General features: G+C 36.0%; 1 protein-coding gene across 1 annotated transcript in view; it reads left to right on the top strand.

Moving 5' to 3' along the window:
- Positions 1 to 796: 796 nt before the first annotated feature.
- Positions 797 to 25,816, top strand: part of PRUNE2 (prune homolog 2 with BCH domain) — a 236,748-nt gene continuing 211,728 nt past the window's right edge. The window contains exons 1-5 of the mRNA XM_044677989.1: positions 797 to 979; positions 1,580 to 1,782; positions 5,970 to 6,133; positions 16,347 to 16,499; positions 19,060 to 19,154. Coding sequence (XP_044533924.1) covers positions 845 to 979; positions 1,580 to 1,782; positions 5,970 to 6,133; positions 16,347 to 16,499; positions 19,060 to 19,154 — 750 coding nt within the window. The 5' untranslated portion in view covers positions 797 to 844. The remainder of the gene's footprint in view (positions 980 to 1,579; positions 1,783 to 5,969; positions 6,134 to 16,346; positions 16,500 to 19,059; positions 19,155 to 25,816) is intronic.

The following is a 25,816-nucleotide window of genomic DNA, read 5'->3' as shown; positions in this document are numbered from 1 at the left end:
AGCAGAGACAACGTATTCACCAAAAAACCATATTCAATATGGGGAAAAAAAATATCCAGTCAGTATAAGGTAGTAGTAATGAGGGTAGAATGGATGGTTTGGCTTCAGGGAGGGGGAGAGAAGTCTTAGGGGAGAGTACATCATCACACTTTTTCCAGGAGCAATGACTGAGTTGACTTGGTTATGGTTCCAAAACTGGAAATGGAGCGGGAGAAGAAGGGTATGTGCACTGGGTCACGGCAATCATTGTAAAGTAAAGTGAAATGTGACTAGAGCGGAGTCTAGTCCTAATGGGCTACTAAAGCTACATTGAACAGGGCAGTGGGAACCCAGGGTGGGAGTTATGAGGATAAATGAATGGGAATTAAATCCTCAAAGATTTGATTTCTGTTCATGTGCCATGGTGGCTGGTAAGGAGATGCCTGGAGAGTCAGAAGTATGCACAAAAATCATTTGAATGTGCTTTTAAAATAAAGTACCTGGGTTCACTAGAAGTTGTTCAAATCTGACATCATTTCAGTGATGTTTTCTGGCAAAATAATAATTAGGTCATATTTCATTTATCTGGCAGCAAATTGTAGTAAGCCTCACTTGAGATGTGTGGTGTTCTCATCATGTTAGAATTTAGGGACTGCAGCTTTCTTAACAGCGTTAATATTTCCAGTAGGTTGCCTTTTTCACGTTTTCCACTGTACAATCAAGAGATTAATTTGTTTCCAAAGAACTTCTGGCAGGCCTGTCAACAGAACTATATAAAATGGGTTTTTTTGTTTTTTGGGGGGTGGGGGAAGTGGGAACTGTGGGGAAAGGCTGAAGTGTTTTTCTTTTATGTTGACAACTAAAAATGACTGTCTTTAATTTGCATTTGTTTCAGAATCGGAGCAAACGCTTGGAAAAAGTCCATGTGGTTATTGGACATAAGTCGTGTGATCTGGATTCACTTATTTCTGCATTCACCTATGCTTACTTTCTAGATAAGGTAAAAAGAAAAAGGTGGGATTCCAAATATTACCCCAAAGGCATACATTTGCTCTAGTTTATAGTCATTATGTGATTAGTATAATTTCTTCTTAGAAGAAAGTAGCTACTGATTCTACACATTCTGATTTGCTGCCCTAGGAAGCAAAGCATAAATTTGTCAGAGTTGATTCAAAAGTATAGGAATGTACTGTGAGGTCGAGTGCTCTCATTTCCTCACCACTCAGCCTATAGCTTTAGAAAATTTAGCTGCTGGTGGGGTTCCCCTCCTCCACTTTTCGTAGTTTTCTACAACTGACAAAAGGGCAGCTAGGTGTCCCAGTGCAGACAGTGCTGGGTCTGGAGTCAAAAAGACTCCTCTTCCTGAGTTCAAATCTGACCTCAGAGACTTACTAGCTGGATGACCCTGGGCAAGTCACTTAACCCTGTTTGCCTCGGTTGCCTTATGTAAAATGAGCAGGAGAAGAAAATGGCAAACAACTCCAATATCTTTCCCAAGAAAGGTTGGGAAATCAAATGGGTTAACAAAGAGTTGGATAAGACTGAAAATGTCTTAATAACAATATGATTGATAAAACTCAATTTTTTTTTTTAATTTCAGGTCAGTCCTCCTGGTGTTCTGTGTTTGCCAGTGCTAAACATACCAAGAACAGAATTTAACTACTTTACTGAGACCAGGTTTATTTTAGAAGAGCTAAATATTTCTGAATCATTCCATATCTTCCGAGATGAGATTAATCTACATCATCTAAATGAGGAAGGGAAGTTATCACTAACACTTGTTAACAACAATGTCCTATCCAGGTATGGTAACCTCTCTGAATTTCTTTTAATTGAAATTGTTTTAAATTGTTTTAAATTTTTCTTTTAAAGACTTTTCTTAAAAGCAGCTCTTAAAACAGAATCTTTTAAAAAAATTTGCTAATTTTCTTCAAGGACTTTACACTTCAGAAGAAGATATAAGACATATGCTTAAATAGTTATAACAACCTCAAAGTTGCTATGGAGTATAGAATGTGACAAATGTAAGAAGAAAGATGTAAAGAAAATCCTACAGAATGTTGAAGGCAGGAGATATGATTGGGAAATAGGATTCATGAAAGGGCTAATGGAAAATATATCATGTTCACATGCTACTAAAATCTTAATATAAACATCTTTGTAGGTAAATGGAAAATCAAAGGGATTCTTGAAGGGGATTGCATACTCCTGGTTATTGAATGTTTATTTTCACTGTACCTACTAAATGGGATTTGTTATTAAGAAGGTAATACTGTGGACATATTTCCCTATGGTAAATACTAGATCTTTACAAGTACCCCCAAAGTCATAAATAGTTATAACTTTTTCTAACAAAGGACAGTACCATTATGGATGCAGTTGCTCCATGTAGGGAGTAGGTCTTGACTCCTCAAGGTTAAGGGATAAGGATAATCATGGGAAAAAGAGTATCACAAAAACTTGGGAAATTGGGGTAGAGAGTTATGGGTTCTTTTAAAAGGAAATATCTCTCCTCCTCCCTTCTTCAGGAACTCTGTTCACCTTGTGCAAGTTATGATTCTGAATGCCTTTAAGTGATTTGATAAAGTTTTTCTCAAATATAAAAGATAGAATTTGGAACCCTATTTATGAAAAAGCTTAGTGATCTCAAAATCAAAAGTCAATAAAATTAAAGATTTAGAGCTGGAAGGGATCTGATGTACCACTGAGTCTAACCCTCTCATTTTACAAATAAGGCACAGATATAAGAAATGATGAAGGTGCTGGTTTTAGGGGAAAAAAACCCTGAGAAAACTTGCATGAATTGATGCAAACAGAAGCCAGCAGAACCAGGAAAACAATTTGTACAATAACAACATTAATGTAAGACAAATAATTTTGAAAGACTTTGGAAACTGGATCGGCACAATGGAACCAACCACAATTCCAAAGGGCTCATGATGAAAAATGCTATATACACACCTCTATATTAGAGGTGATGGACTCAAAATGTAGTCTGAAGCATAGTTTTTGTTGTAGTTTTTTTTGACAGAGCTAATATGGGAGTTTATTTTGTTATAGATTATGTTTTTCTTGCCTTATCAATAGATGGGTGAGATGGAAGCGAAGAAGAATATTCAGACTTAAAAAAATAAAACTGAATTTTTAAAAATGAAGCATAGAGAGATGTGGCTTGTCCAGGAACACATAGCTAGTAAGCAGCTGAGTTAGAATTTGAGCTCAGGTCTTCCTGATTCCAAGTCCAATGCCCTATGCAGTACTATCTTCTGTCCTACAATTCTATTATATTCTTTATCCAAACAGTATTCTTTAAAAGAACTTTATAAACTGAAATCATACGACAAAGCATACCTTTCTCTTCTCCTATTGGAATCTCTAGCTTCATTTAAAATATAGCTCAAAGGCAACCACCAACCGACCTAATGCCTTTTCAGATTCCCCAGATGCCAGTGCTTACCCCCAAATTAGTTTGTATTTGCTTTGCATATATTTTGAAAGTACTTAGATGCATATGTGTTGCCTTTTTCAATGCAATGTTTGAGAGAGAGACAATTTCACTTTTGTCTCTGTGCCTTGAGTACTAAGCAGAGTACCTAGTAAATGCTTGTAGTAAGTAGGTGCCTAATAAATGCTGGTAGGTTATTTGTTTTTCTGTCAGGCTAATTGCTAGCAATATCAGCCAATTGACATACTAAGCCTCTGTCAAGATTTTGGTCCTCAACCTTTCATTTAGTCTATTTAATGACCCTCATTAGGGGCTATTAGCATAGTAAAAAGATATTGAAAAAATTTCAATTAACTATAGGGGTAAAAGAGAAAATGAGCCCTTTGTTAGCTCAATAAACAACATTTTGATGTGCTAACAGGCTCTAGTGAAGAGAGCAGTTATAAATTAAATAGAATGTTTGATTGCGTCTATGGCAAATTTTGTTGACTGTTGATAAATATTAGCCAAAGTAAATTTAAAAAAAGTAAAATAAAAGTGAATCTAAGCAACACATTTTTCATGGACCAATTCTTTGCATGTTTGCATATGAAAACACAAATAGTCCAGTTCATCATTGCAATGAGCCCATATTTAAGGTAAAAATGTGCAGTTAGCTCACTATGTAGTAATCAAACAGCATCATATAGTGAAAAGAGGACCAGATTTGGAGTCAGAGAGCATGGGTTCAAATTTTAACCTGTGCAACATTGGATAAGTCACTTAACATCTCTTGGCCTTGGTTTTATCATCTATAAAATGAGGAAGTTGGACTCAAATGTCCTCTAAGATTCTTTCTAGCTATGAATTTATAATTAACTAAGAAATTTTAGAGTAGTGAAGAATACCATAAAATTGAGGCAGTGAGGATTGAGTGTGTGAGTTGCTATTGGGAGGATTCAAGTTTATACCCTGCCTGAGACACTTCAATGGTATATGACCCTGGTCGAGTTATTTAAGTTCTCTCAGTTTCCTCATCTATAATATTGGGAAAATAATAGCACCCCCTTCATAAGACAGTTATGTGAACCAAATAAGATAACATATATAAAGTGCTTTGTGAACCTTTAAGAGCTTTCTCTCTCTCTCTCTCTCTCTCTCTCTCTCTCTCTATATATATATATATATATATATATATACACATACATGTATGTATGCCAGCTATCATTATTATTATTAAATTAATTTGGAATGGAAAAATCTTAGGAGAACAACACCCTCCAGTGTAGCATTTGTCATCTTATGTAAAATATGACAAAATTTTACCCAGATTCTCTGGTAGCATATTTTTTTAGGAAAAAAAAAAACCCCAACTCTTCTAAAATCATAGATGCTTAGAGCTCTAAACAATTGGTAGAGCCAGAACTAGGATATAGTTCTCGTGATTCCTAGTCTAGCACTCTTGCCTACCCCAGAAAAAAAAGCACTATATTCATGAATGGAAGCTACATGTTTCAACTTGTCTTTTTTAGAGAATAATTCTGTGTCAAATCGTGTATCTTCACACAAAAGCTTTTTGGAAAATACTTTAAAAAAAAGAAATTAAGCTGTTAGTAATTGGTTGTTGGAATCAGTCGGGCAACTGATATTTATTAAACACCTACTCCGTGCATAAAAAGGGCAAAAACAATGCCACCCTCAATGAACTCCATCTACTTGTTTCTACTGGCTGCTAATGTAAATTGAAGTAATTTTTCTTAATCTAGGAAGTCAAAGGAACACATTCTGAAACATAAAAATCAATTAAAATCTTGGTATTACTTTTTAATTTAGGGTAAATTAAAATTTTGCTAACATCTCTGACCGTGGTTGCCATATCATCTATGGGTCTCAGTTTCTTCCTTTGGAAAATGAGTGGTTTGGACCAGATGACCTTTGAAGACCTTTCTACCTCTCTGTCTATAATTCTATGACCTTATATTTGTAGATGATTATAAGACATGACTTAAGACTAAAGACATTAACATAAAGAGCAAATTTCTTAATTTTCTTCATGGTCATTATTATAAGCCTTTAGAGGTTCACTATTTCTTTAAAAAAGGCCTCTTTCTCTAAAGCTCAGTTATAAAGAACAACGGGGGGAAGCAAATGAATTCTGCGTCTTTTTTTCCTAGTGCCACTTCTGTTAAACAATTTGATGACAACAAATTGGACAAGGCAGAGAATTTTGTTTGTATGAGTCAGACACTTACAGAAAATGAGCTCATGGTTAGAATGCACAGAGGTGGTCACTTGCACAGTTAGTTATTTTGCATTTAGAGGTCAGATTGCTAATATGAACATCCTCCTGAAACTTTTGAGGCAGATTTAGCTTAAATGAAGCAGAGAGATGAGTGTAATGTCACATCCCTTTTTTGATGGCGTAAGTAGAAAAATATTTTCTTTTGAATGTTGGTAGAAAATTGTTTTGTAGATGACTACTTATACACAATAAAGATAGTCATTGCAAAATAAAGCAAACGTTTGTATTCATCTTTCTTTTTCTTCTTTTTTATTTGTGTTGCAGTGAGGATAAAACTTTAGAATCTGCTGTTGTCAAAGTCATTAATCCATCTGAAGGATGTGACACCAGCTTGGAGTTGCAGGAGTCTTCTTCCTCCCTTGTGGCAAAAGAGATTCTTCGGGAGGCCCCTGAGTTAGTCACTGAACAACTGGCTCATCTCCTCAGAGGTGAGAGATTACACTTTCTATTAAATACTGAAAGGCTTAATGGAGTGTTTCTCAATCTGCTCATGCAGAAAGAGTACGATCCATTCTTTGGTTAACAATCCCTTTAAAGACCACGGGAAGCTTCATAAAAGAAGCAGGGAGTAAAGAGTTTGTTAAAGAGTAACATTATATTGAATATTAAAAATGTGCATTTAAAAATAGGCATCAGGGATCTTTGCTGTTTTGCTAGACAAGAATATTAAATGATGTTACTGCACAACAGTTGGGGAGCAGGAATAGCTCTTCTGGCTGTTTTCAACTGTCCAGGGCATTTGTGGTAGTGGCATCAGGAAACACTCTGCATTGGAAAAATATTGAGTGTCCATGGTTACATATTTAATAGTTCTTGATTGTGGATATGCTTCTGTGATACTGTCCAGATAATTAAATGTGTCATTTTTCTTGTGCTTTTGGTATGAAGGAATAAATGAAAAATTACTTATTAAGTCTATGTGCCAGGCATTGTGCTAAGTGCTAAAGAAGCAAATAAGACAGTCTTGCCCTGAAAGATTTTCCATTCTATTAAGTGACATCAGTGCAGCTATTTTGTGTCCTCAACCCCTTTGGCCATGTGAGGAAGTCTATGGATCCCTTCTCAGAACAAGGATTTTAAATGAATAAAACAAAATGTATAGGATTACAGATGAAACCAATTATATTTAATTAAAAGTATCAATTTTAAAAAGATTTCATAGACCCTAGTCAGAGTCCCTGATATAGAGGGTAGTGGGGGCTAGGAAGGTGTATTTTGGACAGGGAAGCCAGAGAGAATGAAGATTGGAGTTTTAGCTAAATTGGTTGATGTGTTTGTACCAAGAATGAAAATGTTAACTTGGTTATTGTTTTTAAAAATTGGTTTGAGAGGGAGAAGTGAAATTCTTATTGTCCTGAGTGGGGGATGGGGGGGGGAATCTTCAATTCTGGATAGAACTGGAGAGTAGAACACAGGCACATGGACAAGTTTGGAAGTCATATGGTGGATCCAAGAGTGGGAAAGATAAGATGAAAGTTCACCAAAGTTCAAGGTGGCTTTCATAGGACCTCCATTTATCTTGAACTTGTTCTTTATATGTCTTTTCACATTTAAAGATGTCTTATCTCAAAGACAGCATGGTCTAAGAAAAGTCCACACAATTTGGGATCAATAGCCCAGTTTTAATCCTAGCTTTAAGACTTGGTACTTATTAACCGTATGGCTATAGGAAAGTCATATAACCTCTTTAAGTCTCAGTTTCTGCTTCTGGAAAATCATTATTTGCACTAGCTACTTTAGGATCATTGGACCTGAAGTTGAAAGAAGTTATCTAGTGCAAGTCTATTCCTTTCACAATTGAGGAAACTGAGGCCAAGAGAATCTAGGTGAATATGTCCAATGTCAACTTGCTCAATATCACTTGGAATCAAGATTTGAACCAAGGTCCTTTGAGTCTAGAGCCAATGTTTGACTGTCTCCACTACAAGAATTGTGCCTAGAATTGTTGTCAAGAACGTGCTTTTTGTAAGCTATAAAGTGCCATGTAGTACTAACTTCATCATGATCACATATCTAATGATAGCTTTAAGCAGCAGTGACATCAGCCTAGCACCATAAATATTCTACTTTCAAGAACTTCCCCATTTTCTCATGCTTTCCATATTGCTTGCTACTTCAACATAGGAATGTATTAATCCTAATTGAAGTTGCTATCTCTATTTTGCCCTGTGGGGAGGATATAAAAAGAAATATCTGTTTAGCTTCTTTCTCACCTTGTAATACCTTTTGAAAATTGTACAGCTTGAAATTGTAGTGCTATATTTTTTTCAGCAGTAATTAAAAGAGGCAAATGAAGTTGCCGCAGATTAATGCAGGGGAAGACATAAGAAAGGAAGTCAAAGGATGATTGCATCCTTTGGTACATTTATTAAAATGTACAAGTCTCCTATTCTTCCTCCAACCACCCCTACTAAGCTTGTAGTAGGAAAAAGTAGCTAACAGTGTCGTGCCCCTTTAAATGTTTTAGAACTAATGGCCCTGGTAAACCTGCCATTAAACATTTGCTGGCTGAAGATCTCTGTAGAAGTGCTGGATGGGAAGACTTTGTCCTTAACTAAGCCAAGGAAGGATAATCATTAATCTCTGTGACAGAACCAAGGAAGAAGGCATTTAGGGTTTCAGGCAAAGGGGTAATAGTTTGATGAAACAAATATCTGGTCCTGGGAAAATGTTGTAAATCATTTTATATGATAAGAGCTACCACTTATATGCTTTAAGTTTTGTCAACTGCTTTGCATAGATTACCTCATTTCATCTTTACAACAACCCTGGGAAATAGGTGCTGTTATTTTCCTTATTTCAGAGATGGAGAAACTGAGGCAGACAGAGTGAAGAGTCTTGGCCAAGGTTACGCAGCTAATATATTTCTGAGACTGGATTTTTGAATCTTCCTGACTCTAAGCCTAGTGCTTATGCACTGTATCACCTAGCTTCCTCATATATTATGCAGGCCATACCTTGGGTTTGTTTCACAAAAAAATATATGAGCTATTTAGTGGGAAGGAAATGCTACCTCATTTGTGCCTAATTGCTTATCACCAAATTGTAGAAACTGGATGATCACGTGTCAGAGGTGTTTTTCAGGGAAATTCTACTTGGGTTGAACTAAAAGCTACTGAGGCCCCTTCTAACTCTAGAATTTGAGCTATGATTCCAGAATTTAAAAGATGAATAAAATTTGTTTCTAAAACTGGTTCTTTTCTACTGTCTTGGAAGGAATTAATTACTGGAATTGGAAGGAATCAAACAAATGAAACACCTACTATATGCCAGACATTGTGCTAAGCACTTTTACAAATGTATCTCATTTGATCCTTACAACGACCCTGAGAGGTAGATGCTGTTATTATCCCCATTTTACAATTGAGGAAAGTGAGGCAGAGGTGAAGTAATTTGACTAGGTGACACAGCTGCTAGTAAACTTCTGGGATAGGATTTGGACTAAAATCTCTCTTGACTCTAGCCTCAGCACTCTATCCAATGCATCACATAGCTGATATATTCATTTCAATTTTTGTTTTAATATTGCTGGAGCTCAGGATTGTGACTGGCACACAGAAGGCACTTAATAAATGTTTGTGAGATTGAATTAATAGTAGGTGTAACAAAAGATGTCAGCATAGAAGTCTACCTCAGACTATCAGTAGTTGTGTGACCTTGAACTAGTCACTTGTTCTCTCTCAAACTCAGCTTTCCTACTTGGAAAGTAAGGATCATAATTGGACCTATCTTATAGAATTGTGAGGATGAAAGAAGATATTTTAGTATCTTGAAAACTTACAGGTCTATATAAACATTACTATTAAGAAGCATATGGACTGAATGTTAAAATTAATTTAGCCCAGATATTAATTTTATGGTGTCTTATGTCATTTATTTTTTTCTTAAAAACAAACACTTCCTTTATGATGCTTTTATCTTCTTCAAAAAAGTAACATGACCCTACAGAATGGCTTTTTTTCAGTCTTACCTGCTCTGAAAAGTGACAGTGTTATTAGTAGAAGAAAAATGAGGAGAGAAGGAAGGAAGGGAAAGAGGAAGGAAGGAAAGGAGGGAGAAAGGGATAGAGGAAGGGAAAGGAAGGAAGGAAAGATGAAAAAAGAAAGAAAAGAAGGAAGAAATGAAGAAAGATAAAAGAAAGAAAAGAAGGGAGAAGGAAAGAAAAAAGAAAGGAAGAAGCAAGGAAGGGAAGGAGGGAGAGAGGTGGGGAAGAAAGGAAGGAAAGAAGAAAAAAGAAAGGAAGGAAGAAGGAAAGAAAAAAGGAAGGGAAGGAAAGGAAGGGAAAGGAAAGAAAAGGAAGAAAGAAAGAATGGAGGGAGGGAGGAAGGAAAGAAAAAAGGAAGGGAGGGAGGGAGGGAGAAAGGTACACGATTCTATTGGCCTAAAGCTGATGCCTGATTTTATCCTGGATTTGTGCCAAAAGCAAACATTTTGATAACTTGCCTGAATCCTGGGCTTGTATTATTTTATTTCCCAAGAGGTATTTATAAGAGTATTGTTGCCAAATGTAAAATCTATTTTATTGCTGAATCATTACAAACAGCGTTATTTATTTATTTATTTTTGGTAGGAGCCAGCTGGCACTGGTAAGGTTCAGGCCACTGATTATGAAGTACCTTAGGTCAGGACATTTCCACAAACTGTCCCTCTCATAGTTTTGTGTAAAGGTGGTGATACTGTATAAAGGGGGCAGTGAGTGACAATACTTGGCATTTACATTATTGGTATTTAAAAACCTCTATCAGACCTTCTAGTATGTATGTCTAGTTCCTTCTTCTGTTAGTCATAAGACATTTAATAAAGAGAAGTGATTTTTACTGTTTGAATTAGAAGCATCAAAAACATCCTTTTAAGGAGTTTAATTCAGGGAGGATCATTGCCAGCTCTCTTCATCTCTCTTGCCAGAAGAGTGAATCACTCCTGCTCCAAAATGGATACAAAGTCCAAGTGAATTGTGTTTTCAGAAGTTAGTTTGTTTTTGTTTCTCTCTCTCTCTCTCTCTCTCTCTCTCTCTCTCTCTCTCTCTCTCTCTCTCTCTCTCTCTCATCTGTGGGTGTGGGTGTGGTAAGATAACAAAGTGGGGGGGATAATTTTCTTTTGATCACAAAATCAAACAGCTTTGCCAACTTTAGAGAAATCAAGGGGCTTTTCCCCCCTTTTCTTTTCTAAATTAGAAAGCCAAAGCTTTTCTAAAAACAATGCATTCTAGTTTTTTGAGTGTGTAAAAGCTTTGAGTAAGGGGTTTCTTTTTTTTTTTTGCTCTGAAAGATCGAAGTGACCTAGATTTTCATTCTCTCAGTCTCTTCCCTTCCTTCTCTCCCACTTTTTTCTCTCCCCCTTTTCTTTCTCTCCCCTTTTATTTCCTTTCCTATTCTCTTCCACTTACTTCCTCTAAAGTTATTTTTTTTTCTGAGAGCTAAGCTTTTTAGTTTTTCAAGATAATTAAGGCTTTGAGTAAGGGAATCTCTCTTTATGCCCTGTAAGACTGAACTGTGTTAAATTTTTATTCTTCCTCTTTCTCCTTGGATCCTCTTTTCCAAAAGAGTTAGATAGTTTAGTTTTTTAAGATTAAGAACTTGAATAAGCTGGGAGAGAGGAGAATGACTTTTAAAAACTCTTTTGAATCCTGGATTGAGCTAAACTTTCTTTCTTGTGCTCTTTTTCTTCCCCTCTTCTCTCCCCCTGAACACCTCTTTTTTCCTTCTCTTCTCCCCTAATCCATACTTATCCCCCTCCATACTTAAATATGAGAGCCCAATCTGAGGTAAAGTAGAAAGAGATGTCTGAGCACCCTTTTCACCCCACCATAGTCTTTATCATGCAGAAGATGCTTTTGCCCTGCTTGATATTTTCCCCAAACAATTTCTGTCTTCATTAGATCAAGTTTAATATTAATCGCTGCTTTTGCTTTTGGTAAGAATACTGTTTCATGTTTCCATTCTTCTAAACAAGGAATGGAAGGGTCAATTTGGAAAACATGACAGGTTGTGTTATTAGACTATTATTAAAATTATTATCCACAACCTGCAAATGACAAGTGGAAGATAAATAGTTATGGTATACTTTGCGGGCATATCTGTATTAACTTAAGCATCTTAGAATATCAGGAATCTCCTGGGAGTTGTCTGCTTGCTGTCCAAAAGCAGTTGGTTGATGCCGAGAGGTGTCTTTGGCTGCTAGATTTCCTAATTTTGTTGCTTGCCTAAGCCTATGGCTAAATGGGCTCTTGGCACACATTGAAAGTGGTATGGAAGGAAATTCTAGATAAAGTATAACTTGGGGCATAGTTTTGTTCCCACCCCCCCTTAGGCAAACAAAACAAAACAAAACAAAAAACAAGCCCTAGAAGGATATTGACTACCTGGATGATAGAAATTTAAAATTCTCTACTAGGAAACAAAACTGACTTATGACTTAACATGCTATTATTTTTTTCTAAAATTGATTTTGGAAAGTCATTTCTTTTCTCAGAAGTAACATGATATGGAAGACAGAAAGCAGTTTCAGAAATGAGAACATCAGAGTAAACTACCACTTCCACTAATTCATACAGACTGTATGACCCTGGGCAAGATGCCTTATGTATCTCTATTCTTATTTTTCAGTCATTTCACTTGTAACGGATTCTTTGTGACCCCATTTGGGGTTTTCTTGGAAAAGTTGCTGAGGTAGTTTGCCATTTCCTTCTCCAGCTCATTTTACAGATGAGGAAACTGAGACAAACAGGGTTAAGAGACTTGCCCAAGGTCACCTAGCTATTAAATATCTGACATAAGATTTGAACTCAGGGTTTCCTGACTCCAGGTCTAGGGCTCTATTCATTGCCATTTAGTTTCTCCAAGGCCCTTCAGGAGGCTATAAATTAGAAAATAGTGGCTGAATTGCTAGAGGGAGTTTCCTTATTAGGAATGCCTTATGTAAATGAAACTATTGGTTAGGACTAGAGAAAAAAAATTCTTTGTTACCTTCAGTTCAGTCAACTTTTAGCCCAACAGCCTATAGCCAAAATTCCAGTGCTGTTAATCCTATTCAACTTCATTGTGGAATGCTAGTATCAATTATGTGACATTGACTCCTGGAGACATTGTTGGATATTGATTTTAACTGGGATTCCAAAGAAAAAAAACTGTTTGAATTTTGCATTTAATCCAAACTTGGAGGTCAAACATTTATTTTATAAAGTAAAATACTTGTACATACCCCCTCAAAAAAGAGGCTGATTTTGGGATTAGAAAACCTGTTCTAATTTTTGGTTCTACCTATTATTTTGGTACCTATTACTTATGTTACTATGGACCAATGATTTAACTTTCCTAGGCCTCGATGACATCCACATTTTCTTTCATGTCTAAGCCTCTGAACTTTGATCCAAATTTTAAGTGAACATCTTTTTTTTTTTTGTCTAGAAACACAAAACAATGTTTATCTGTCAAGCATTTATTAAATACAATATGCAAAGCACTCAGTTTGGTGCTTAGGCAGATACAAAAGAAAAAAAAAAGATTGTATCCTTGCCCTTGAGGAACTTAACATCTAGGCTTTGGATTTGGGTTCATTTCAACATGACATTTTAAAAATGTGGTGCATTTTGAAGAATAAAGATGAAGAAATTTTGTTTTCAGTGAAATGGTCATAATCTTCCACTGGTCTTTGGAAGCTTCTTTGATACACCCATCAACAATATAAAAATGAAGCATACAACCTTTCTAGGCTGTAAAATTTGGCTTTTAGTCATCAACAGCTGGTATCAACAACCAACAGCTGGTAACATTGTCAGCTGTCTGTGTCACTCACTGAGAAGATTCTGGTAATGAATGCTGGAAATTCTCAACTTAACAAGTTCTTGACTGTGCTAACCTGGGCATATTGCACAGTTTCTCAGTGCTTTGGGCAACTAATCTTTTGAGTTGCAGAGAACTCACCTACCTGCATTGATAGAGGGAGTTTCCTCACTTGGAAGTTCCTTATATCAGTGAAATCACAGATCCCATCCCTACTGCTGTTTCTTGTGTCAGTAACATGATAATGAATCTTGTAGTTCAACTAGTCTTAAAAACAAAATTGATAGTTTCCCTTCATATAGTGCTGATGAGGTCCAAATAGAATGTCACTTGCCCTGGGTCACAAAGGTATAAGTACAGAGCTGGGATTTAAATTCAGATCCTCTAATTCCACTACCTCTAAACATTCTACTATACCATGGTCCAGATGGGTGGTAATAAAGATATCTATTAGGGTGCTGGCAGTGGGAATAAACAGGAAAGGATGGAGATTAGAGATACTGGAGATGTAGAATGAATAGACCTGGATATTAGTGGTGTGAGAGAGAGAAAAGTCAAAGAGAACATCAAGGCTTTGATCATGGGAGAATGGATGAATGCCAGTGTCACTGACAGAAAATAGAAAAGTCCAAATGAGGAGTCCAAGTTTTAGACATTTCAAATTTGTGTTACTGAACATACAAGTTGAGAGATCTGGTAGTAATTTGGCAATGGGAATAGAGAGGACTCAGTACATACTTTAGGAAAGAGAGAAAACCTATACATCAGACTTGAGCATGGAAAGAGACTTGTTACAGTAGTCTGAGATTCCAATAAAGCTGGAGACAGGGTAGGATATTGCAAATTTCCAAATTTACATTTACATTGGCTTAGGTTAATGCCCACTCCAGAGAATGGCTACCTAGTTGTTGTTTTTTTCCCTTTTGTAGAGGAAATGTCCTAACTCTAACTCATTTGGAAGTTGTGATATTGGTGTTAGAGGTGTCCCATCCTTTTCAGGGGTGATGATTGTTGGGATGCTCCTTGAGGGCAGGAACTATCTTTAACCTCTTTTCACATTACCAGTGCTTACCTCATAGTAGTCAATAAATGTTTATTGACTAGACTGACTGGCTTAGATATGGTCATTTTTAGCAAAATGCCTGACACTTGGATTAAATGATGGAGTTAGGATTTATACACTAAGAAGTTGCTTCCGGGACATGTTTTTCCCCTGAGACTTAACTAAAAAAGAAGGTCTCTTCACTCCCTCCAGCTCTGTCTCTGATTGTCAGAGGAGAAACGATATGGAGAAAAGAAAGTGATTTCACAGCTCCCTTTCCCACTGGAGATTGTGCATGATTGCATTCAGAAAATTTTTCAAGAGGGCATTTCCTCTGAAAAAATAACCTTGTAATATGAGACTTTGATTTAAAAATCATGCAACAAAATATAGTGTGGGGGGGTTAAGGGAGGAAGATAGGAAGGTTGGAGGAATGGGAGAAAAGAGAGAGGAAGGTAGAGGAAGAGAAAGGAAGGTAGCCCCTGTAGGGGAAATTGATCAGAGTCCTTCAGGGGCTCAAATAAAAGATCAGAGAGCAATTGTAGGGTTTAGGATAGGTAGGTTTTATTTAGTTTAGAAAAGGGAAGGTCTAGGAAAAACTAGGAGGTAGATAGAAAGGGGAAAAGGTGCCAAGAGAGCTCTGCAGGGTTCAGCTTCCAGGCTCCAGAGAGCTAGCCAGACCTCCAGGGTAGAGAGAGAGAGAAAAGGTGCCAGACTTTCTCTTTTATACTTTCTCCGACACCTCCCACAAGGTGTCAGGGTAAGTTGTAACAGGGAGCCCTGGGAGTTGTAGTCTTCCAGTGCTTACAACAATTTCAAATGACACAATAGGTAATCTGCTCTCTTAGGCACTTCTAGGGCAAGATGGAGGACTCAATCATGGGTTCTTGAATTTCATCTAAATGGCCACTTTGATAAAAATGGAAGAAATTAATTTTAGAATTCTGCAATCTGGTGGGAATTATCATAGCTTTATTATGTCCTTTAAAAGAAATACCTTTGAATAGCACATCATGTATAGACTATGATTACTTTAATGGAATCTTTCTTTTGTTACCAGATATGATAGGAATTTGTCACTAGAAATGTCATTAAAGAACAGACATTATCATTCTGCTTTGCTGTTAAGGACCGTGGGACCATTTGACTTGCAGCTGAAACTTTTTCTATGTATTATTTCTTTCATTAGAATGAGAACTCCTTGAAAGTAAAGTTCATCTTATTTTTCTCTTTATATCTCTAGTGTTTCAAAAAGGCTTTGCACATAGTAAATGCCTCATTTGTTCATTTATTCATTCATTCAATCACAGATTTAGCTAGAAAGGACCTTAGAGGTCATCTAGTTTAATCTCCCATTTTATAGATAAGGAAACTGAGGTAAGGAGAGATTAGTTTACTTGCTCTAGATCACTCAAGTAGTAAGTGGCAAAGCCATGTCCTCTGACTCCATATCCAGCACTCTTTCAAATGATTGCCTGCCTCTCCTTTTTTAAAATGGGCTTTAATTAATGCACATTATTTAGCTGGGTCCATTATGCTTGGGTCTATAACTTTTTTTTATTATAAACCTTAGTTAAGTTGTAGTGATGGTTACTGATATGAATTGAACTCTGGCAGACTTCCCTTAAAAGATTCTCTTAGGAGATGGACCTTCGATGCTTTTAGATCATCAAGGGGAGCAGATTATTTGACCCTGAACTAAACGGTGGGGGAGGAGAGGTAGAACCACTGCTGATGTGATTCAGAGAGATGTATGTTTTTCATTCGCACTCTAACTGTTTTGATTGGAGAATTTAAAAGCTATCTCTTTCATTTCAGGGAGTATTCTTTTTAACTGGATGGCCATGGATTCTGAGAAGATGTCAGAGAAACAGGAAGAAATTCTTTCCATTCTAGAAGAGAAATTTCCTGACTTGCCTCCAAGAGAAGACATTATCAGTGTTCTGCAAGAGACCCAATGCAGTGCTCAGGGTAAGTGTCGACATCATTGAGGCCTGTCACAGCTCCTGTGAGGATCTGGAGGACAGAGCATTATGTTACTTCAGAAGTTGTGTTTCTTCTGAATATTTTATGCTTGTTGTTGATTTTCATTTGAATAATTGTGACCTGTCTGGGTACAATTAGCTCTTACTGAAAATAATCTGAGATACTGATGTCTGGAAATGTGTTGGGTATTTATTTGACTAATGTGCACCCTTGACACACTCCATTGTACTGTATCCATTTGTAGAGATGGTTCTATTTTAAGAACAGAGTAAGGCTGACTACAAACTGGAGAACATTTTATAAATAAATTATATTTTAGAAAGATATGAAAAAATGAAAGAGAAAAGCTAGGTCGATGATAATGTTCTATTAATGACAAATTCAAAGGCTCACTTTACCAGACTTCTTTAAATAAACAAAATTTCCTGTTAAGATGGGTATTATCATTCATTCAACAAAAAATAACCTTCAGAGTTCAGGGATCAGTATGGAGACTTCCTCCATTGCCATAGTGCCCAACCCCTCGATTATTGAGTATAATCTTAGGAAAATGCTATAGCTGAAAAATTCATAAACTGGTGATGAGCTTGGCTAGACTGATCCTCAGACAATAGACACACAATGTCTCCTGTCCCTTGTTAGAAACCAATTAGTTTGGAATCATCAGAGCTCATGTTTCACTGGCATAGACTTTGAGAATCCAGGGACACTGTCACACTGTGATGAGACGTTGGAGTTGGATTTTAGTGAAGAAGAATAAAGCAAATATCTATATGGATAGATTGCAGGTTATTTTCTGATACAAATTGACTGTGAGACCTTGGACAAATCCCTTAATCCTTCAGTGCTTTAAGAAACCCTAAGTTACAAAGAAGGTACTGACTTGCATTGGTGGAGAAAGTTTCTCATTGAGAGTACCCTTACATCAGTGCAATCACAAGTCCAATCAGTAGCCCTGTTCCTATTTGTGTGTGTGTAGTATGTATGTGTGTGTGCATGTGTGTGTGTATGTGTGTGTATTTGGGAAATGTGTAATCAGAAAAGGTGGGCTGGTCTCACAGAGAGAACAAAAGATAATTGATGGGCAGCCTGAAGAAGGATGAACTTATTATCTGCAAATATAAAATGATTAGGGCAGGGATTCTTAGTTTTTTTGTGTGTATGTGTGTGTCATGAGCCTCTTTGGTAATTCAGTGAAGCTTAAGGATCCCTTCTAAGAATAAATTAAATGTATAAAATAAAATACTAAAAATTGCAAATGAAGTAGTAGGATATATTGAAATATAGGTATCAAAATATTTTTTAAAAAATTCATTAACTCTCCTGAATTTATCCATGATTTCCATAGGGCTTCACGGACCACATTTTCTCCACTAGGTTAGGACCTTCTGACTTAGAGGAAACACTTTGAATACTGAGAATTTTAATGGGAGAATGCCGACAAAATACAATGATGAAATAGCATACGTTTGATGCCTAATTGGTGTTTTTATTGCTATTGATATCAGTACATTACAGATAATCTAGTTGGGAAGCAGGATAGTTATGTAGTTTCGCATGGTCTTTCAACTTTCAAATCATAGGTAGCTAGCAATCTACTACGGTTTATTGACACTGAATTCCATCTAAGATGGAGAGGCACATAATAGAGACCACTTTTTTTCATGTTTCTATGGATTTCCTGTTTTTTTTTTTTAAAGGGAAGAAAAGTCACAACATATGCATAGGATGAGAATTTGCTGCCAAGAAAATAACTGCTTATTAGGGATTTTATTCAAGCTCACTGACAAAAACTACGCAACAACTGAAAATTTAGAATTAAGGAATACCGTATTTACTATTATAATAAGTACTAATATTATAATTCTCTAAGAAAGAACAACTAAATTAGGATAATTCCATCATTCATTGTATTAGCCACAAGATAAAATTCACATTGAAAAAATGTACACCAAAAAATTTTTTGTAGGGGAGAATTGTTGGTTCACTCAAAAGCTTCCTAGAAATAAATCAAAGGATATAATTTTGCTTTGGGCAACTAGTCCTGGGCCTGAAGTCAGGAAGACTCAACTTCCTATGTTCAAATCTGACCTCAGACACTTACTAGTAGTATGAGTCTGGGCAAGTTACTTAACTCTTTTTGCCTCAGTTCTTTATCTGTAAGATGAGTTAGAGAAGGAATTGGCAAAATCCAGTATCTTTGCCAAGAAAACCTCCCAAAGTGAGTCATAAAGAGTCAGAAACAACTGAACAATAAAATCATGTTATCATATCATCAATGATCTATATAATTTGTGTCTTCAAATTTATGTCTTAAAAATAATAGTGATATCTAAACTTGTTCATTTCACTGGTCTCTTTAGTATAGCTTTAGGTTACTAATGATTCCCTAAAACAAATATGTATTTAAGAGGTATTATGTTTCCACTTTTGTACTTGGGGGAAAAAAAGGACTTGAAGTCAATAGTATTAACATTTTAAAATATTGTTATACTGTAAATTTTCTCTCCACTAAAATCATGTTATGTTTTTCTGCTTTTAATAGGTTTAAGTATTGAACAGACAATATTGAAGGATCTAAAGGAATTGTCAGATGGAGAAATAAAAGTAGCAATTAGTACTGTGTACATGACCCTTGAGGTAAGGTTTGAAATGATATAATGTTCAGTATGAGTCATTATGTAATGCTTGACCTTTCTTTCCAGAATTCTCAGGCAGTGATTTTTTTTAAAACTTTCAAGTTATTTGTGAAGAATGCCTATTTGTGGTATTATTTATATAGAAATTCATATTAACATATTCTAATATTCTAATGATCTATGATCTCATTAATATTGTTATCTGTATTGTAGGCAGCTAGGTGGTACAGTGGATAGAACATTGAAGTAGGAATCAAGAAGACCCAATTTAAAATTCTCCTTTAGACATTAACTAGTTGTGTGACTAGTGAGCAGGTCACTTAATCAATCTCTGCCTCAGTTTCTTCAGCTGTAAAATGAGGTTAATAATAGCACCTACCTCCTAGGGTTGTTTTAAGGATCAAATGAGATAACATAGGCAAATCACTTTGCACACCTTAAGATGCTGTATAAATGTTATCTATTCCTCCTCCTCCTCTTCCTCCTTTTCTTCCTTCTCGACCCTCCAGTGATGTTACTTATAATCAATTTCTGCCTATCTTGTGTAACTCTTGCCTTCCAATAAATCCACTATAAGAGCTACATCCAACATCCTAGGACCTTCTGTACATTCTTTGTTGTGGATACCTATGGAGCATTGTTATGATATTCTTAAATATAAAAAATATATATAAATAACATTGTATTATTCACATATAATATAGTATACATAACAAATTCTAAATATAAAAATATAAAATTTTTTAAAATGATTATAATGATATTCTTAAATATAAACAATGAAAATTATCCAGCTTTAATTCCTGGAGTGTGGGCTACCCTATCATATCACAACAAAAAGTTAACAAGAAATCTATCTATTTCTTTCCCACGTATTTTATGTGCTACTTGACACAGTTTACTAGAATTGGGTGTCATTTCTTAAGAAAATAATCTCTACACTGGTTTTTGTAAGCTCCAGAGCCTAAGAAAACATGTCATTTAGGTAATAAATCATGAAGGCACTAGCACTAGTAAGTGAATCTTTTCAATTTTATTACAGAGGTGACTCATGCTTAATGTCATTCTTGTCTTTGTATGGTGCTTTAGTAAATTATCTTTTTATCTACTTTGGGAGTTTTCAGCAACTTGCATGTTAACCTTAATTAACTTTTCCTAATTAGAACCATATTTTATATAAGTATATTTATAGCTGTCTGGAATTCTACATACTCTTTTTAACAATTCTCTTGCCTTTTTTGAGTCCATGTTCTTTGGTAGTTTTGCCCTTTTCCTTTGCTAACATTATTCATATTCAACAAACATTTTTAAAGTGCCTCATAGATGTAAGACATTAGATTAGATGCTGGGTTATCAGTGTGATGAGTCCCTGTGAATTAATCTCTTGGGTTTTTAGAGGTGTATATTTCCATTATGGTCTCTATTTGAGTATCTTACATATATACTTAATTACATGTAACTTGTCATTCTTATACATAACAGTTTTAAGATGAGGTAAATGGATTTAGAGAAAGACAATTTGAATTGAAGGCTCTGATTTTGTTTATCGTTTGTGGCAAATTACTTTACTTTTCTATTCTAGGAAACCAATTGTATTGAAATCATTATCAAAATGTTTTAAATAACAAATTCATGGATCTCAGATAAAAAACACCAATAGATGGGATATCATTCTATAATCCTTTATAAAAGTTTCTCATTTCCCCGATGATTCACATCTTGTCAGTATGTTCCCCAGGGCCTAGCTAGTGCTTTGAATATAAATAGTGCTTAATAAATGCTTACTGATTTAAACTGGAAATGCCAGGTCTGCAGTAATAGGAAGATGCTGATGATTAATACTAACCTCTTAGAAGAGTGTCTCTGCTATCTTTGGAGAATTTAGGATTGATGGTTACCCTAGCTGATCTTCAAAGTGATCTTCAAAGCTAGTGTGACCTGACCATTTTGTGGAGTATAGTTCTTGGATAAAATTGTGATATTAACCTCTAGGGTTCAAACAGAGTCATCCTGTCCATGGGTCAGTGGGAACAGGGTTTGTTTACATATGTACAACAGGTCTTAAGATTCCGTGTCCTTTGTGCTTTCCCAGCATCACACCAGTTAATGACATCCTACTAAGTTTTAAGTACCTTCTTTGGCCCTCCTTTCTAAATTAATACAGAAAAGCTTATGGAACTGTCATTTGTGGCAAAATCTGTCTTTATTTAAAGACTCTTAATATCATCGAATTACTCTAACCATATTATGTGCTCTATCAATGGCTGTGTCAAGATATGCTCAATTGCAAATGTTTAGCATGTTGAATAAATGATGTAATGATAATATTAACTCAACATTAATTTACATTTTGGTCTATTAGTTAATCAATCGGCTAACTACCTATCTAGCAATGCCTTCTGATTTATTGAAAGAGGAAGACCAGTGGTTACATCGAACATATGTATGCCATTTTAAACTCTTGCCAGCTATGTAGAAGCTATTCATTTCCCCCTGATACAGATTTTAAGGGGGAAATTACTAGATCTGGAGATGTGGTTTTTATCTCTAGGCAATATGACATTTTGTGGTGGGGAGGGAAGTTACTGTTTACTTTTTTTTCCAAAACCTCTTTTGAGATCTGATTGTTTCAGAATTTCCTTTTTTGATTGTGTTTCCAAGTTCCCTATCTCTATACTCTTTGAGAATAAGGAATGTTTCACTCTTTGTATATGAATACCCATCATTCTGCACAGTGTTCTTTGTATACATTTGATTGCTAGAATACTTGCTATTGAATCTTTTTGGAGTTCATATGTTAATTTTTTGTTACACTATATGGTACTTGCTTTATTTCATTGGCATTGTTTCTTATTTTTCTGGGAATTTCATGATCTCTTCTTTCCCTTTAAATTATGGTTAACCTTTCTTCTTTCCTGTTGAATTTCTACCTTTGGGCAAATTCCCACTGTTGCTTTCCTTCTACCCCCAATTCTCTTTCTTATTTTGAAGAAGGGCCCAGAGAATATACATTTCATTCTTTGGACTTTGGCACCTTGCCCCCCACATTTAAAGGTGGGTATTTCCTTTCCCACCCCTTTTCAGCTCCTTTTTTTGTGTTTTCTTCCTTTTTAGAAGGCAAGCTCCTTGTGATCAGAGACTGATCTTCTCTGCTTGTATTGGTATCTCTGGCTCTTAGCATAGCATCCCTTGGCACATAATAATATGCTCAATAAGACACTTCTTGACTTGACTTGATTTTTGACAAGCTCACTGATAATTTTTACCCACAATTCACCTCCAAAAGATAAGCATAAAAGAGAAAGGAGATAATATTTCAGTCAATTATAGTATAAATTCATAGAATGTCAGAACTGGAAGGAACCTTAAGGATCATTTCATAAATAAGAAACTTACTCAAGGTCACATCTAGCAAGTTGTAGAATCTTTTTAGCTAATTCCTACTTCTAATAAAAGGTTTAGGAGGTTGAAAGTATTGAAAAAATGGTCATTTCCAATTTTTCCATTTCCTCCCTTTTCCTTCATGGATTTTTTTGATGTTATTTTAACCTAAATAGGATATAGTGGAAAAGGATTACCTAAATAACTAGGGATTTGCTTACTAAGGGGGGACCCTAAGTCCTGAATGCTTCTGTGGATGGTCCTATGCTAGAGAGACAGGATCTAAATTATTTGGAGGACAAAGTTGTAGAATAAATGTAGATGGAGGGAAGAATAAAAAAAATTTTAAAGATGACCCTTCAGTCTGGAAATATGAAGATGAAAGAAAATCTGATGAAAGCCTATAAAATCATGGAAGACTATGATGAGAGGAAGCACAGTTTCTTTTTATCAGATTATGAACCATTAGACCTGGAAAGTCTCCCTTGAAATTTAAATAATTAATTTTGGAAGGGGAAGTCATGGAATCTTCTCGGATATCTTTAATTTTTGCATCAGTCTTTTCTGGTAATCTGTTTTTCCCCTTTCTCTTTATCCTAAGTGAATCTTCTTTTATGATGAAGGAAAAGTTAAACAAAACTAACCAATTAAATCAGTGTTTCTAACAGTTTGTGCAACATTCTGCACCCATAGTTTTCTCCCTCTTCAACTTAAGGCCCCCTTAACTTATTTCCACTAATGGATTTTTCATTTAAAAACAATTGCCTTTCAGCATTTCTAAACATAATTATAACAAAGTAGAAGATTTGGTTTACTTATGAGGATTACCTTTTGGGATTATGCTTCTGTATGACATTTATATTTCCTCTAAATGAGTGGAGGTTGAACTTTGATTCACCATTGTTATCAAACTTTGTTGTCCTACTAATGTCACATCAAACCTTTCCTCCTCACCACTCATTTGTGGTCTGATCAAGGAAGGTATTCAGTGAGTCTTTGTAGGGACTTTTGTGAAGTAACTGAGTCACCAAAATGAAATCAAGAGAAATAGATTGTTCTGTGACAGGAATAAGGAGGCAGATATTTAAGATTAAGCTGATTTGTCCTTCTTAGGATAGTCTTGAAAGGCAGATAAAAATGTTCTATAGGAAATACATATCTTTCCTTTTCTTTCAATTTCTTAAGAATGGCGCTGCCAAGGGGTGAACTGGTTTTGACTGCACAAAGTTTGCTCTCTCTCGAGAGTCTTCTCATCAGAGACACTCGTTTAGAGTGCTGACTAATGATCTATTTTGCTTAGGTTGGGTCTAGCCATTCTGAAGTCATTATTCTTTCTGTTAATATGCTTGTGGTAAGGGGTTCACTGGAGAGGTGCCAGCTATAGTTTTGCTCTTCCCTAATGTCTTATCACTGATGCAACTGCTCTTTACCAAGAGGGATATAAATGCCATCCCTGGGAGATATAGTTCATAGCAAGATTAACTAAACTTTTAACAGTAGAACCTGCAATCAATTAGCATCACTTACTATACCTGTTTTACTAGCAGATGGAGGTTCATAGGAGGCCAGTAATATAAAAAAGCAATAAGTATTATTATGGAGTATTTTAACTTGCATGATAGAAAGCCCCAGGCCTAAAACAAAACATGTTAAGAACAGGGACATAGAGGAAGGCAAGGGGACAGAGTAGGGCAAGGAAGGAAGGGTATAAGACAAAGGGAATAATTAGGTTTGTCACTGGAAGGGTTGGGTGCTGGACTATTGGGTAGGATGGTCAACAGGAAGAATGAGATGGTCAATACATGCCCTTTGGAGAGTCCACCTTTAGACTTGGTATTTAACAGTATTACTAAATTCTCCATCATTCCTCTTACTCCATACCTGGTATATACAGTTTTTATACTAGGATAATCAGTGAAGCAGCTGAAGGTCATGAATTTTATATGGATGGGGTGGGTTCTTACTCAGGTGAATCTAGTTGCTGCTCCATCTCATATATCACACTAATGGGAATGTAGAGTATTGACCAGACAATTCATTTATCCTTTCTGTGACTCTCCAGACCCAAACTCCTTTTCTTGTTTATGTTTCCCCATATATCTTGCCTCTCATTTAGAATAGAAGCTCCTTGAGGCCAGGGACTGTCTACTTTTGTATTTGTATTCCTAGCATATAGCATCATACCTGGCATAAAATAGGTCTTTAATAAATTATTTTTCACTAATTCATTCAATTAAAAAGAGTGCATCCATATTAGAGGTTGAAGGGGCAGGTAGATGGCTCAGTGCATAGAGAGTCAAGCCTAGAGATGGGAGGTCCTGGGTTCAAATTTGACCTCAGACATTTCCTAGCTAGGTGACCCTGGGCAAGTCTCTTAACCCCATTGCCTAACCTTTACCACTCTTCTGCCTTAGAACCAATACATAGTATTGATTCTAAAATGGAATGTAAGGGTTTAAAAAAATTCTTGAAAATGGCAGAGCAAGAATGTTAAGAAGAAAAAGTAAATTTAATATCCATAGTAGAGAGTCTTAGAGAAGTCTATAAGTTCAGGGTTTCTTTAACTATCACAGCTGTTTATGGCTATAAACTTAGCCTTTCCCTTTCCTATTATTACTGCCATCACAATACATTCCTGTCTTTCACTTACCATTCATCTTATTCATTTCCCCACTTTTTCTCTTGGCCCTTTGTCATCAATTGGTCATTCATGCAACATCCTTCATTGATATCTACAAGATCTTCATGTCCCATGTAAACATGCTACACAAAATATGCTACTTAATTTTTTGGCTCTCAAAGTTGGCATTTGGAATATGGTTTTGCTCTGTTCTTGATGCTGCTTTTCAGTTTGGGCTTAGTTAAGGCCACATCCTGGCCTCAGTTGTTCCCATTAACACGTGGCCCAGGTTCCAAGATGAGGTGAAGGTTTCTGAGCAGGTATGGTGGGTGGTTAATTATTTAGCCATTTCTATGGCGGCAGAGAGGGAAAACTAGCCAGTGTCGAAATAAAGTTCCAGCTGAAGGGTTAGTCCTATCTTTGGACTTGAAAATCTTGAAATCAGTGGAATGGAACCCTATGTATGTAGAATCCAACTAGATGGCTTCTGACTAATGGTGCTATCCTGTATGCTAACAATCCAGAACTGGTTGTGCTCTATAGCTAATGATGGCAGAGCAGAAAAAGTTATTGACTGTAGCCTAGTGGTTGAATCCTTAGATCCCTTGCATCACATTTTAATGAGATTTGTATTCTAAGGGTTTACATGCCATGCAGTTAGG

The sequence above is a fragment of the Gracilinanus agilis genome, chromosome 1 (assembly GCF_016433145.1).
Source record: "Gracilinanus agilis isolate LMUSP501 chromosome 1, AgileGrace, whole genome shotgun sequence".
Classification (NCBI taxonomy): domain Eukaryota; kingdom Metazoa; phylum Chordata; class Mammalia; order Didelphimorphia; family Didelphidae; genus Gracilinanus; species Gracilinanus agilis.
The sequence above is the reverse complement of the archived record's forward strand: the minus strand, read 5'-3'. Positions and strand labels throughout refer to the sequence as shown.